Genomic DNA, 14636 nt, shown 5'->3' on the forward strand with positions numbered 1-14636 from the left:
GATTTCAAGTTACTGAGAAGAATTTTTGAAACTATGATGATGTCATTTATAAGCATTTAACCCATTCACATTTGTTTAATTTGCTTATATTAAGCTACACCCTTATCAACCAATATTAATTAGGGCCTTTGAGATATTGGACTTAGGCCCCCTCTTGCTAGCCATCCTGGGTTCCAAGTACCCGTGAGGCATTCAGGGCTATGTGGAGGGCAGAGGGCAGTATTCACAATGATAATGTCTAAGGATATTGTCTCTCTCAGCATGGCTGGGAGGCAGAGCTGAGATTACAAGGAGATGTATTGGGTTTTGTCCTGCAGCTGGTGGCCCATGTGCTGTGGACACATTATGTCCTTTGACCTCACCATGGCCCTCTATTTAGTCCCAAGATTCAGAGGCCTAAAATGAAAGGTAAGCTGACAACAGGACATGTGCACGGCTGTGGGGAAAGCCCAGAAGCCAATTTTTTGTTTTTTGTTTATTTACAGCTTTTAGTTCTTAAACAAATTAAGCAAGTACCAAACATACAACAAAATGTTTTGACCAAAAGACAAATTTAGGCAAAAGGTTTAAATCAAATTCTGAATACAACTATTTTATCAACAAGTTTTAAAAACTAAAGTCAGGTGAACTTCAGAAGTATTTATGTTTATCTACTCAATGAGAGTGCATTATTTATAAGCCAATTTGATACCATGTAGATAATACAAACACATATATAGATGTGAACATGCAGACATAACATACAGCTTACATATGTATATATGCAGACATAAAAAACCAGAAACGAATAAGAATCTTACATGTTTTGTTTAAAATGTTAACAATGAGACAGATAAAATAAAAAAATCACTTGTTTAAAAGGACAGTTGGACTTAAATTGTGTTTGTAAATGTCAAAGCTTATCTGAAAGGCCTTGCCCTGTTTTAAAGAAAGCAAGGTAACAAATCTACATTGTAAAACAAAGAACTCAAGTCTTTTCAAGGTATTTGTGAGTCAGGGGACACAGAGAAAGTTTTTTAAAAAATGGATGCCAAGATCAAATAAAATCATAGAACTCTACCACAGGATTTTATGAAGAAACACAAAGGTGAGCCTAGAAGAAAATTTAGAAGTCTGTTCAAAATAACCAGCTGGATGCCAGAAAATTATATTTGAGATCATCTAGTTAGGCAGGTCACTTTTAGTCTAGTTTTTGTTTTTCAAATGAGTTACTGAGCTAAGGGCTGAACCAATGAACAAATAGAGCCAAAGCCATTTGACTTTTGGGGTTTCAAGAGAAAGGCAACAGACCCAAAAGGAGCTCTGGTTGGAGCACCATGGCTGCATTTCTCATGAGGACCTACAGTCTTTGGTGGAAATGCTTATGAGAGAAGCACATAGAGGTTTAAGAAAAAGGTTTCAGTCAACAAATAATTTCTTTGGGGAGAAGCAAAAATCCACAGAGAGAAATGGGGCCTAAAATAAAACATATTCGAACAAAACCAGAGTTTCTGTACCAAAGACTAGTCATACAAATCCTTTTCATTCTAATCAATTTTTGGAAAAAGAGACAAACATTAGATGATTAGTTATTGTTGTTCAACCAGATTCCATAGAGAGAGAAGACCAGGAGTCTGACAAGGCTTGGGCATAGGGGACTTTAGACCATCTGCCATTATGACTGAGGAAGCTTTCTAAGTTGCAGAGAATTTGGAAATTGAGAGTGCCATTCTCCAGCCACTGGCATTCATTATCCAATTTGTTTTGTGGCCAGGCAGTGTTGCCGAAGAAAATAAGTCATTTTGGGCAAATATCAGGTGAAAGGTCAAGAGTCTTCAGGTTATGGAGAAGGAACCCCAAAGGAGTGTCTTGCAGAGTACAAGAGACTTGATTACCCATGAGGTGAAATGTAAATTTGGGGGGTGAGAGAAGTTCAGATCCTTGATATCCTCAGCAAAGACCAGGAGTCCCCGGAAATCAGTGAGGATCTGAGAGTGAGAGGCAAACCAATGACACGAGGTGTCCCTAAGTGTAGAGGTGCCTAACCACCAGTGTGGCTGAGAGGGGAGCCACTGCTGTGGTGCTGGGGTTTTGAGGACAGTCCCGGACTGTCTGTGAATGGGGTCCCATGTGACAGGGAAACAAGAATTCACTCACCTAAGCAGAGGTCAGTGGCTGATGCTGGATGCGGGAATTGCAATGGCATGTGGTGGTGAAAAGCAGCTGGCTCGTATCTCAGGACAGGATACGGGAAGTAGAGCAGAAGAGAAAGAGAGATCTCCACCCAGTTGGGTGCTGACTACCGGGGCGAGCAACTCAGGGTCCTTTAGACTGTAGCGAGGTGTAGCCTCAGCCAACAGCCTGCAGTTGCCATGAGAGATCTGAGAGAGAGAGCTGGGCTCATGGTGGCCGGCATGGCTGGGAGCCAGCTACCTCGCCCCATGTTGGGGACCAATAAATGTTACGTTTGGAAAGATGAAAAAGAGAGAGACCCAAGCCTGGAGCTGTTTCAGCCAAGAAGCTTTATTCCACCAGTGTGGAGGGGACACTGAGTCAGATCAGCTCCCCTGAACAAAGGAAAGCAGAGATTTTATAAGACTTTGAAAGAGGGCTCTGGCAGACTAATGGGCAATTTTGAAATCAATGGTATGGAAGGTGACACAGCTCTTGTGGTCCGATAACATCTGGTCAGGTAGAGCATATGCTTCTGATTCGTGTTGCCACTATATACATTTATCAGTATAAACATCCCTCCCAGCCCAGCCCGAATGCCTGCTACCACAGCCCACAAGATGTTCCTTTGATGATAATGGTCACATTTGCCACTTCCCGGGAGAGGAATCTCACTGACCAGCTCCTGGAGCAGAAAAGGGAAAGGTGAGGGGGCAGAGGGTGGAAAGTTGCTTAACATGGCTGTGCTGATGTTAAGTGGCCATGAGGCCTAATATGGTTGTCAGCAGCATTCAAGACTGAGAGCTTCATTTTCTTGCACATGAACTTATGGCTGCTCTCAATCCCCACGAGAGAGAATAGCGACTGGGCTCGGGCCCCTCTCACCCCTGATTACAAAGGGCTGAGAGAAATAGTTTCCCAACCACAGGAATCCAAATCATACCCAGACAAGGGGGAGGCTAAGCCATCTATCTCTTCAACGGTATCTTTCAAGAATGCAGGAGCAAGATATTAACCCAAAGGAGAAGGTCCAGCTGTGGGAACTGGATGAAACTGGCCTGTGCCAAGATGGACCCCAGTGCTGACCTTTCACTATCTTTCCCCCTCATTATAATACTGAAATCATGCCCAGGGGTGAAGATTTAACATGCTGATGAGATATGTGATGCCTGAAGACGCATGACCTCCAGGTGTGCAAACTCCAAGAAACCCCCACCTCTGCATGCTCAGATATCACCCCACTCCCACTCAAGCCCCTTTAAGATACTCTCCGACCTCCCCCTTGGGGAGCCAGCGGAAGGACCCTTCCTCTTGTGTCCAGGCACAAGCTCTTACAAAGCCCAGCCTGTGGGGACTGATTGACCCTATGTTAATTTCTATTGCACTTGGAGTCAAAGAACCTAGCCTGGTAACATCTAGAGGCTGACTGCAGTTCCTAGGGGACCCCCACAATTCCTTGTCACATGGGCTTCCCCAGCATATCCACTATTTCATCAAGCCAGAAAGCAGAGTCTCTCTAACAAGTCTGCTAACAAGACGGGGTTTTATACAATGTAAAATAATCATGCGAGTGACATCCCATCACATTTGTCATATTCTTTGTGTTAGAAGCAAGTCACAGTCCCACCCACACTCAAGGGTCAGGAATTACACAAAGATGTGAACAGCAGGAGGTGGGAATCACAAAGGCCACCTAGAGTCTGCCAGCCATAGAGGTACTTAATATCTCTGCACCTCAGCTTATTCATCTAAAAGCACGAGGATAATAACAGTACATACCCTTAGAGTCGTAGTGAAGATTTGCACCTGCAAAGCTCCTACACTAATACTGGCTTGTAGCAACTGTGCAATAACAGGTACTATTATCATAGCAACTGCAATTACTGCTGTTATTACTGCTAGATATCTCCCCGCAGCCCAGGAAACATCACCCCAACCATTTTTCTGGATTCCTTCACTGATTTGCTCTGTTTCTCAGTGGGTCCTAGCCCATGGATGTGCTCGTACCTGTTTATGACTAGGGGGGAGGGCTCACAATGAGCACGCTCCTGCACCAAAAGGACTTCATGTCGGCTGTTCTGACACATCCTCTATCAAACATGCTCAGCTGTCTGATCATCAATAAAACCAAACACATACTTTGGCACCTGAAAAGCAGTTTAAAAATTTGATAATTTGATAAAAGAATTGAAAGAGTCATTATGGGAAAAGTTTGAGCCTTATTGATCTTCCTCACACAAACACATGCAGTTGATGCTTTCATCGTGAGTTGTACGTGAAGCTAGAGGTGGGAAACCATAGTTTTTAAGTAATGGTGAGTGTTAAAGACCTTGCTCTGATGGGAATGTAGCTGAAGACATAGAACTGAACATGTCTCTGGATTAACACTCAGCCTGTATTTTTGTTTTGCACACTGTTAGACTAGCCTTCTTGATTTTCTTAGATTAAACACAACGAATGGAATGCAGTGAGAGGTGGAGAGAATGTCTCGGTGATTTTGCTCTGACAACAGTCAGATGTGCCCTGTGTGAACTTGGGAGGTGTCAGGAGATGACGAAGTTGTTCGCAAAGGTGGACTTCTATAGGCAGAGTGGTTGGGGACCATTTATGACGGGGGTTAAATCGCACCAACTGCCTCTATGATATCACAGAAAGTACAGCACCAAAGAAAGTTACACTTTATTGAGACTACTCAATTTAATCATGGAAACAGGTGCTATACATTGTCCTTTCAATGGCAGAAATAACACTTTTAAAAATTTAGCTGTAGGCTTATGCTTTAGATTTTATAAGAAGTAAACTTTCATGAAGTATCTTGTATATTACTAAGTTCAGGCTGTCATTGCAGTGATGTAGTCCATTTGGTGGGAGAAGGATCCAATCAGGATTTCTAGAGAACAAAGGACAAGGGGCCCACTGTGGGCTTCGTCTCAATCTGTGCCACAGGCTGCATGGGAACAAGCTGTAACTGTCCCTCAACTCTGAGCTTTCTTCTTTGCTTCTTAAACTCCTGCCTTTCCCAGACCTAACTTCAGCCCTGCTTGTGGCTGTCTTCCCCTCTCAGCAGACCTACTGACGGCAGAAGACATGTCCTGCGCACTCAGCCCCAGCAGCCAGGCTCCTGCGCCGGCAGACTGGGCTCCCCTGCTAGGCCTCTCTGCCTTCTCTCCCCTCAAGTTACTCTCCAGCTTAGCAAGGGCTTTTTCTTTAAGCTTTATCTTTAGCTATTAAAAATGGATGGACTTACAAATTATATTTCCTTTATTCCTATTTGGGATGCCGCTTTTTAATATTGGGCATGTTTTCTGCAGTTGATGGTAGGAGGAAATTTTCCAGTGATTGGACCTGCCTTTCCGACTCATCTGTGGAAAGCGGTAATTATTTTCATCAGGTCTTTGGCTTGGGTCTCTAGTAATAGCACCATTGCCTATTAAAGTGTTGTTTTGGTTTTCTTTTTCCCCATTGTCCAAAAGCATGGGGAACGCACACACACTCTACTCATTCCACAACATAAATATTGGGCCTCTTTTTCTTTACTTCTGCATTTGGATAAATGCAGAAAGGTTGGTTATTCAAATGGTCATGATTTTCCTCTGGCTCTTATGTATTCCCACATAGGAGCAAAACTGATTAAATTTTTATTTCCTCCTTTGAAATTTACTCTCTTAAAGCATAAGGAGGCTTAACCAAGAAAGGATTTTAAGGTCAGTGGATTACTGAGTAAGCAAAGACTAACAGAGCAGGTTCATTTATGTTTGGAACCTCAAAGCTGGTTATTTGGTATGTATAATTTCTGCTCTGCCTGCTTCCAGAAAGATTTGACATGGCTTGCAACACATCAGGCAGGCCGGCAGGGGAGAAGCAGGGAAGGCATGGACTCCGCATGGCACTGGCAGATAGGTGAATTCAGTGGCAGCAATTTATTAGCACCTGGGGCTTACAAAGACCCTACAGCTTCTGCCCTGAGTCACTTGCCCAGGTATTTTAATTTCCAGAAATCAGCTGTAGTGGCCTCCAGCCTGGAAAGCCCTCCTGGGACAGGCTTGCTGTATATCTACAGGAGAGCAGGTTTTTGCCTTCACTCAAAGCCCTTGGATTTGTACTGCTGTGTGTACTTTGTGTTCCATCCTTCTTTTTAGTACATCATCTTATCTCTCTAGTTATAAAGTTATACAAGTTGCACACAGAACCAAGCTAGTATAAACGGTTAGTGGGATCGTCCTCATTCCCATTAGGGAAGGAAGAACACTCAGGAGCATTAGAATTTGTTGGAATGTTGTGTTATTCTGTTACTTGGCAGTATTATCCCCATGGATCCTAAAGTCACAGATGAATAATTCTACTGGTACCTGTTGCGGGAGATCATCTTTTTGAATGTCTCTCTGAGCTCTGCGCTCCGGAAGGCATAGATAAAGGGGTCAATGACTGCATTGCACATGATCAACATGCCATTCACCTGGAAGAGTGACATGTAGCAAGCACAGTAAGGGTTATTTGGGCAGAAGGTCATTAAGAGGACATGAAGGACAAAGGGAGCCCAACAGAAGATAAAGACCCCAAGCAGGATGGTCAGCGTGACAGCGCCCTTCATGTTGGCTCTGGGGAGGACCGAGATCTTCCTGGCATGGGACCGGGCCAGCAGGAACATGTGCACGTAGAGGCACAGGATGAACACCAGCATCAGCGGGAACAGTGATGCAAAGGCAACCACTGTGGGCACGTGGTGGGAGAAGACCACCATGGCCACGCCGCTGCCTGTGCAGATCGTCCAGATGACGGCCAGGATGAGGACGGTGCGGTGCAAGGTCATGATGCTGTGGTACTGCAGGGCGTGGAAGATGGTGACATAGCGGTCGGCAGCGATAGCGGAGAGGCTGAAGATGGAGCCAAGCAGAGAGAGGACAAACATGCAGTCGATGATGTCATCGGCGGTGGTTTCGAAACTGCCACGAGGCTTGACGTAACCCATGTCTCTGAGCTTGATCAGGACGTTCTCCAGGATCTTGTACAGGCTGCCCAGCATGTCAGAAACAGCCAAACTGCAAATGAAAAGGTACATGGGTGACCGGAGACTCTTATTCCTGATCACAGCCAAAAGGATGATTAGATTCTCCAAAACTCCAGCCATGGATATTGTGAAAAATATCTCTTCTGGCAAAACCACAGGAGGACAGTCTGAATTATTTCCTGCAGTGTTGCTGATGTTCTCATTCGGGCTGACGGTGTACTTCATCTCTCCCGCCCGAGGTTTAGACACGGATGTCACTCGGACTTGACTTCACAGAAAACTTGACGGATTCTTCAGAACGTTTTCTTCTTTGCTGTACTTGCTGGAGATCCGAGGTAAAAATCACTCAGCCACCTAAAAGAGAATTTATAGATATATCAGTTGCAAAATAGACTACAGAATAAAAACATGCCACACTAGCTTTAAGAAAACTGCATTCTTAATAAGACACAAAATAAATATAATGGTGCAATAATTTAAATGAGACAACTTACAGGCCCTCATTTTAACCACTTTGTGAGAAACATCTTTAGCAGAATTTTGAGCCCAGAGATAATAATGAATATTACCATTTGCCCTCTCCCCTTGCCTCCCGTCCTCTTTGTGCACGCAGTTGCGTGTGCGACAGAGTAGCATGAGCACCGTGGTGCCTAGAATGAGAGACGCAAAGGAAATGAGATGCACGTGTGGGAACAGGAGAGCACACAAGCTCCCTTCTTCCATCCGGAGGTGGCACTTGGGTTCAGGGGACTGAAGAGACGTTCAGGTCCTTTCTTTTTCATTGCTGGTCTTCCTGGGTCACTGCCTTCCCCTACTGCTTCTGAGATCATGGCAAAGCTGTCAATCTACCTGGAATACGTATAATTACTTCTGTTTCAAGGGTGGAACTCCCAGGAATGGTATTTCTGCACACTTCTAATATTTTTCGAGGTGTCTCTAGGTTGGTGTTGAATTGTGGCAGTGAAAGCACCAGTTTTCCCGCAAGCAGAGCAGGCCAGTTAGATTATGATTGAATGACTTTGAGAAATCTGTTCTGCTGAGAGTGTGTGGAAGTTTTACTGATTCAGTCTACAGAAGGTGGTGTTACTGGCTGGACACAGGCAATTTTGTGATATGTGTCCCATCCGCCTTTGCCATTGTGGTGGTTCTAAAGATATGGCCACAAATCCTTTAGCTTCTTTTCCGCTCCAGAGGTGGTGCTAATTCCCCTCCTCCTGAGCATGGAGAAGTCGGCCCTCATGCTGTGGGGCAGCTGGGAAGTGCAAATCCAAGAGCACAGCTTTTGATCCAAAGCCCAAGGGAACTCGTCACTGCCTTACACTCAGGCTTTCCTGGAAAGGAACTAATTCCCTTATGAAGGACTAGGGTCAGAGGTCAAGTATTAAGGGGGACGTTCATGAGTTAGTAGCTAGATGACTAGGGAGGGAATGCATTGGCCCTGCAGTTGCTGACAGGGTTCTGCCTAGCATGGCCAAGCTATCTTTGTTAGGCTGAGACATGTGCAGGTTTTCAAAACTGAAAGTCTGAATTCCAGGAATGCCCCTCACTACTGGGAAAACCAGGATGACCGGTCACCTTGTCCCCCTGATCAGGTGCTAGGAAGTCTGCATCTGCAGCATTTCCTCAGGTGTCCGCAAATGCTGGGGAAGCCTTGCAGGGAGAGGATGGGGCCTGTGAGGTTAAATTTTGATGTATCACTTTGACTGGGCCTCAGGGTGCCCAGATATTTGGTTAAATATTATTATAGGGGTGTCTGTGAAGGTGTTTTTAGGTGAGATTAACATCTGAATCAGTAGACTGAGAAAAGCAGGTTGCCTTCCCTAGTGTGGGTGGGCCCCATCCCATCTGTTGAAAGCCCCATAGAACACCATAGCTGACCCTCCCTGAGGAGTAAGGGGGAGCTCTTCCCACCTGCCTGAACTGAAACATTGATCTTTTCCTGCCTTCAGACTAGCATTGAAACACTGGCTGATCCTTGGCCTCAAGTCTGCCAGCTCTCAGACTCTACCTTGCTGGTATAGGTCTTGCGACTTCTCAGCCTCCATAATTATGTGAGCCAATTCCTTATAATAAATCTCTCTCTCTCTCTCTCTCTCTCTCTGCACACACACACACACACACACACACACACACACACACACACACACACGTTTATCTCTGTTGGTTCTGTTTCTCTGGAGAAATTTGATTAATACAGGGCCCAAGGCCTGTGTCCAGCATGAACCACCTATGGAGACTGTCTGGGGAGATACCCCATCTTATGAGTCCATTACATGTCATCAGAATTGGTAAGTATTTTCAGTCTCAAATGCTTTTGATGGTAAAACTGATAAAGAAAAGAAAAAAAAAAATGCTGAAAGCAATTCTGATGCTTCCTAGAAAGAGGCAGTTTTGAAGCCAGCTCAGTAGACGTGCATTGCCGATCTGCAGCTGTCAGTCCTGTACATCTGTGTGAGGGTCCTGAATTAGAATAGTAGGGCCCACCTTCAACAGGCCATCAGTCAACCATTGTTACTGTGAATTCATTTGCTGCTAAATTCGTTTGGTGGTGGGGACTACAGGTGGTGTGTAGCCCCATTCTTTATTGAAGGTGGCGTGAGACTTATTGTGCTAAGCACTCTGCATGTATTATTAACTCATTGAATCCTCACAGCTCTGTGATGTGGGCGCTGGTACTATCCCTGTTTGACAGTTGAGAAAACCATCCCAGAGAGGCTAGCAGCTGCCCACAGCCACACTCTGGATGATGACGTCCTTGGGTCACTCCTCTCTTGGGTAGCAGTGGATAACAACAACACAAGCAAGAGGCCGGACACATCACCCCCCCTGCAACCCAGATTACAATAGAAGTTGACATGAGTTATTGCCTTCTTGACTCTGCCCTTCTCAGTGCCGAGTACAATTTGAGAATCATATTGCATTGCTATGCCTTGTTGTTCCCACTAGGCATTGCTTGTAGAATACATTAAGTGATGATGAGAAGAAACAAAACTCACTGCACTGAAGCTTCATGTGACCCTCTGTTAAGTGGCGTCAGTAACCCAAATGCCTCAGGGGGGGAAGTGTCTTTGGCTTACAGCACCTGGATAGTGGTCTGCACCTGTGCATGTCTGGCTGTCCCCAATTCAAAGTCCACTGGTTTTCTCCCATCTGCTTTTTGTGTCTTGATTTCTTTACTCCAAGCAACACAGTTCCAGAGCTCTCTCACCTCTTTCCAGGGCTTGCAGTTTTCTGGTCCTTTAGACCTTTGCTTGTCTCCATCAATATTCTATTGAAACCACCTCTGCCTGAAGAAAATGGGGCAGGACCCCAACCTCTGCTAACCCTCTCATCTCTTCCATGAGGATCTTTTATGGTGCAAAACATTGCATCAATGCAACGAGCACTCATGCATTTATGGGTGTATTCTATATTTTATATAAAGAAATTACATTTGATTTGGGAACACTGTGTTTGTAAATTTGTTTTATTTAATTTGGCGGAGCCATAGAATACTATGGCTGCTCAAATACTGATCAGATACTACTCCTGTTTAATACTCTTTCAGTATAAGAGGCAAAGTTAAATTATTGATCATAATAGGAGAATCTAAGGGTGTTTAAATATCTTCTGGCTGTTTTCTTTTAAAAAGGCAATGTATTTTGTAAACGTAAAAAGCAAGTCAGCATTAACTACTCATATGATATTTAGTAGGAAATGAAAACAAACCAGTTTCTGCTCTTTGTCTACCACCAGACACAATGTTAACACTAATTCATTTTTTCTAGCTCCTAGGGGGAGAAAAGCACCAATTGGAGTGTGTTTTCCAAATGACTATTGGAAGACTTACATTCCTTGAGGAAACAGTTTTCTTTGCAAACATTTTTTGCTTTTTCCACTTGGGTTTTGAAAATGCCCCGTGGAGCGCTGGAGCTCCGCTCTTCGGTGTATCCGGAGTGACGCCCGGGAGCTCCTGGGACAGGCCGTGAGACCCCCAGCGGTGGGCTCTGGACTGCTGTCGTCCGTTGCACGATCGCTGAAATGGAAGCCGAACAGAGCACGTTACACAGGGACGCCACGCGTCACTGTCGCGCAGCACCGAGAGGCGGCGTGCGCTCGGGCTGGCAGCCCTCTCCCCTTCCTCTCCGCGCCCCGCCGACCTGGCCCACGCGCAGTCCAGGCTGCCCGAAACCCTGGCCCCACCGCCCCAGGGGAGCTTCTGGGGCAGCTGGCACGTCCCCTAAGGGGGCCGCAGGCATCGGGCGACACTGCAGCAAGTCCTTGCTGACAGAGTGATCTTTAAATCTCGGCTTTCCGTATGTTATTTTCCACCTCTGGGAGTCATTTCTTGCAGGAAGACAAAACTCCACCCAAATTTTAGGAGATTCCAACTCCACGGTGCCTGGTGCCTCGGAGGCAGATCGCGGGAGTGAATGAGGAAGGAAAAAGCGGGCGGTCTTTTCCAGGGTGAGAAACCTGTGCCCACGGAAACAATGACGACGACGACGATCTGTACCCGGAAACAGACTTGGTCGATGCATTGCCCTGAGGAATAGGTCTTGGGTGGCAAAGCAGAGAACTGGGTTATAATTGTACAGGGACAACAGGGAAGAGCAAAATGGCCTTTGCTTTTGGCTGGGTCTAGGGGACACAAAAGAACGTGGCCCCAAGTACTCAAGCATGGCCCAAATGTAGCTCAGCCTGGCAGATGCTCTTTGCAAACGGTAAGAGAGCATGGGCCACCCCAGAATGATGTTTTTACATTGATTATTGGTTTTGACCAAAAAACATAAAAGTGTTATTTTAACATTTTCTGAAGGCTCTACAGGAAAGGAGAAGGTATTACTATTATTTGTTAAATTCCCGTTCCGTGCCAGCCCGTCCCCCGTCATGTGCACCGTGTTCTCCCCATTTGCAGCTGAGGAACCGACTGGAGAGGCCAGGACACGGGTCTGCAGCTGCAGGGGCTTTCGGTTGCACAGTTGGAAGAAACCACGGTCTGTTTGGCCCCAGAAATGAGTGTCTGTTACAGAAGTTAGTTCATCTCGGAGCTTCTGCGAATGTTTATCTGCTGAGGAAGCTTACTGGCTTAAGGAAACAATGAAAACAAAATAACGAGAAAATCTTAAACCTCTACCTGTGACCAAATCAACGCGGCTTTCTCAACTCTCCCTCTCAAAGGTTCCTGGAGAAATTCAGAGAACGGAGGCCCCGCGAGCCTCATGTGGAGCAGCAGCGCCGCCCGGAGCGCGGAGCTGGCGGGTCTTCCGGGCTCTCGCGAACCGTTCTGAGATCAGCGGCACCGGCAGCCCCGCAGCACCGGCAGCCCCGGCAGCACCCGCAGCCCCGGCAGCCCCGCAGCACCGGCAGCCCCGGCAGCCCCGCAGCCCCGGCAGCCCCGCAGCTCTCGCAGCACCCGCAGCCCCGCAGCACCCGCAGCCCCGGCAGCCCCGCAGCACCGGCAGCCCCGGCAGCCCCGCAGCCCCGGCAGCCCCGCAGCTCTCGCAGCACCCGCAGCCCCGCAGCACCCGCAGCCCCGCAGCACCGGCAGCACCCGCAGCCCCGGCAGCCCCGGCAGCACCCACAGCCCCGGCAGCACCCGCAGCTCCGGCAGCACCCGCAGCACCGGCAGCCACGGCAGCACCCGCAGCCCCGGCAGCACGTCCTCTGCTGCGTCGCTCTTCTGCACAACAGCAGGGAAGGAGGATAACCGAGCTGTCTTCTACTGAGTGGACGAGTGACGTTTGTCACAGGGAGTGCAGGCTCTGGGGACCCGAGGCGTCTGTGTGAGCTGCTGCGAGCACAGGGTGGGGTCTGGGGTGACCGGGAGTGAGCCGGGAGCTCCTCTCAGCACCCCAGCTCTGTGCTCCCTCCTCTCCCCGTCCTCACTAGGTGCATTTAACATTTTTATTTCATTCTTTGAGTAGGTTCTGCAGTCACGTGTGGGTGGGTATGTATGAATAGTGGACAGTCTCCCTCCCAACCCTTTACCCCGTACGCGCCTTACCACCCCGCAGACAGGTGACCCGCCAACCTCCTCTTTCTGGAATGTCTTTACGCATATACAAATATAAATATGTATGTCTCCTCCCAGCTGTCAGTTAGGGTCTCTGAGAAGCAGGGGCCTGCAGACTCTGAGACAGGTCTGACCCCGGCGACTACGAAGAAGGAGGAAGGGGATTGAGGAGGCAGAGTCTCAGGCTATGGCACAGCTCCAAGAAAGTTTTGACCTGGCTAGTGGGGAGTCCTTGAACCAAAGCTGCCCATGAGAGGAAGCCTCTATTCTGTAGGAACAGGGTGGTCCTGGTACCCCCACCCTGCTCAGTCATAGTCTGCGGTATCCTGGGGGAAACAGAGCCTGAGTGCGCAGGGGATTCAGACAGTGGGGGCCCGAGCTCTCATCAAGTGCTTTCTGATAGCAGGACTGCCAGGGGCTCGTTTCCATGGCCACATGCCTCTAGCCCCTTTGTATTCAAAGGGAGCTTATCATATGTCAGGATCTGTACCGTGTTCTTACCTTGGAGACTTTTCCAGAAAGTACATGGATCACCTCATCTTTCTGTCTTTCCTCCCCTCCCTCCTTCCTCTCTCTACCTGCTGTGTGGTACTCCATTGTGTGCATGTATGCTAAGCTATTTAATCCATTCTGTACTGATAGTTATTTGGGTTGTTTCTAATGTTTTGCTGTGCAAAGAATGCTGTAATGCATAATCATCTAAGTACATAATCTCTCGTATGTGTATATGAGTACGATAATTTCACAGAAATGAAGTTGCTGAGGGAAAGGGTACGTGCGCTGACAGTTTTGCTAGATAATGTGAAATTGCCTTCCTTGGGACTGTGCCAATTTGCATCCTCCCAGCTGTGGAACAGCGCTCTTCCCCACAGCCTCCCCAATACAGAGTGTCATCAAACTTTTGGGTCATTGCCAGAGAAGCACCTGGTAGATGTTTTACCATCAGATTTTGGTCTACGTGCTTGCCACGGGTCCTGTGATCCCCTTTTGTCGCTTTGCTATGCCAGCGGACCGCAGCTCACCATCCCTGCTCTCATCTTAGCCTCCTGCCTCTGTCTCAGGGTCCACGGACACAAGAGGCCTGTCTGGCCTCAAAATGTGGCTAAGGAGTCCCCCAGCATTTTCTCTTTGTGCATCACCTGCCTCTATAACTGACTTGTCCTGAATTCAAAGAAAGAAGGAGTGGAAAAACTGAGCAGTAAAATAAGCTGACTGATCTAATGAAAAGAGAAGAGATAAAAAATGAAAAATAGGAAAAAATAGCAAAGTGGAAGCCAACCTGCAGGGGCAGACTGTGTTCCACATAAGTGAATGAACGGAGTCTAGGTGCGACTCAGGGCCTGCAGGGCTGTGGAGGGTGCGGGCATGGCTGCTGACAATGGTCTGCTTCTCAGATGCTTTGGTGCCCTGGTGGCATCTTTCAAGTATTTTGAATATCACTCTGGTTGCAGGTGAGGGTGAAGTTCATCTAAATGTGGAAAG

At 47.1% G+C, this 14636-nt stretch overlaps 1 protein-coding gene across 1 annotated transcript; it reads right to left on the minus strand.

Moving 5' to 3' along the window:
• Positions 1–6490: 6490 nt before the first annotated feature.
• On the minus strand, positions 6491–7384 carry MC2R (melanocortin 2 receptor). Its single transcript, XM_063076362.1, has one exon. It carries the CDS (start codon positions 7382–7384, stop codon positions 6491–6493), a length of 894 nt encoding a protein of 297 aa, XP_062932432.1.
• Positions 7385–14636: the final 7252 nt, after the last annotated feature.

This window comes from Cynocephalus volans, chromosome 12, assembly GCF_027409185.1.
Source record: "Cynocephalus volans isolate mCynVol1 chromosome 12, mCynVol1.pri, whole genome shotgun sequence".
Taxonomy (NCBI): domain Eukaryota; kingdom Metazoa; phylum Chordata; class Mammalia; order Dermoptera; family Cynocephalidae; genus Cynocephalus; species Cynocephalus volans.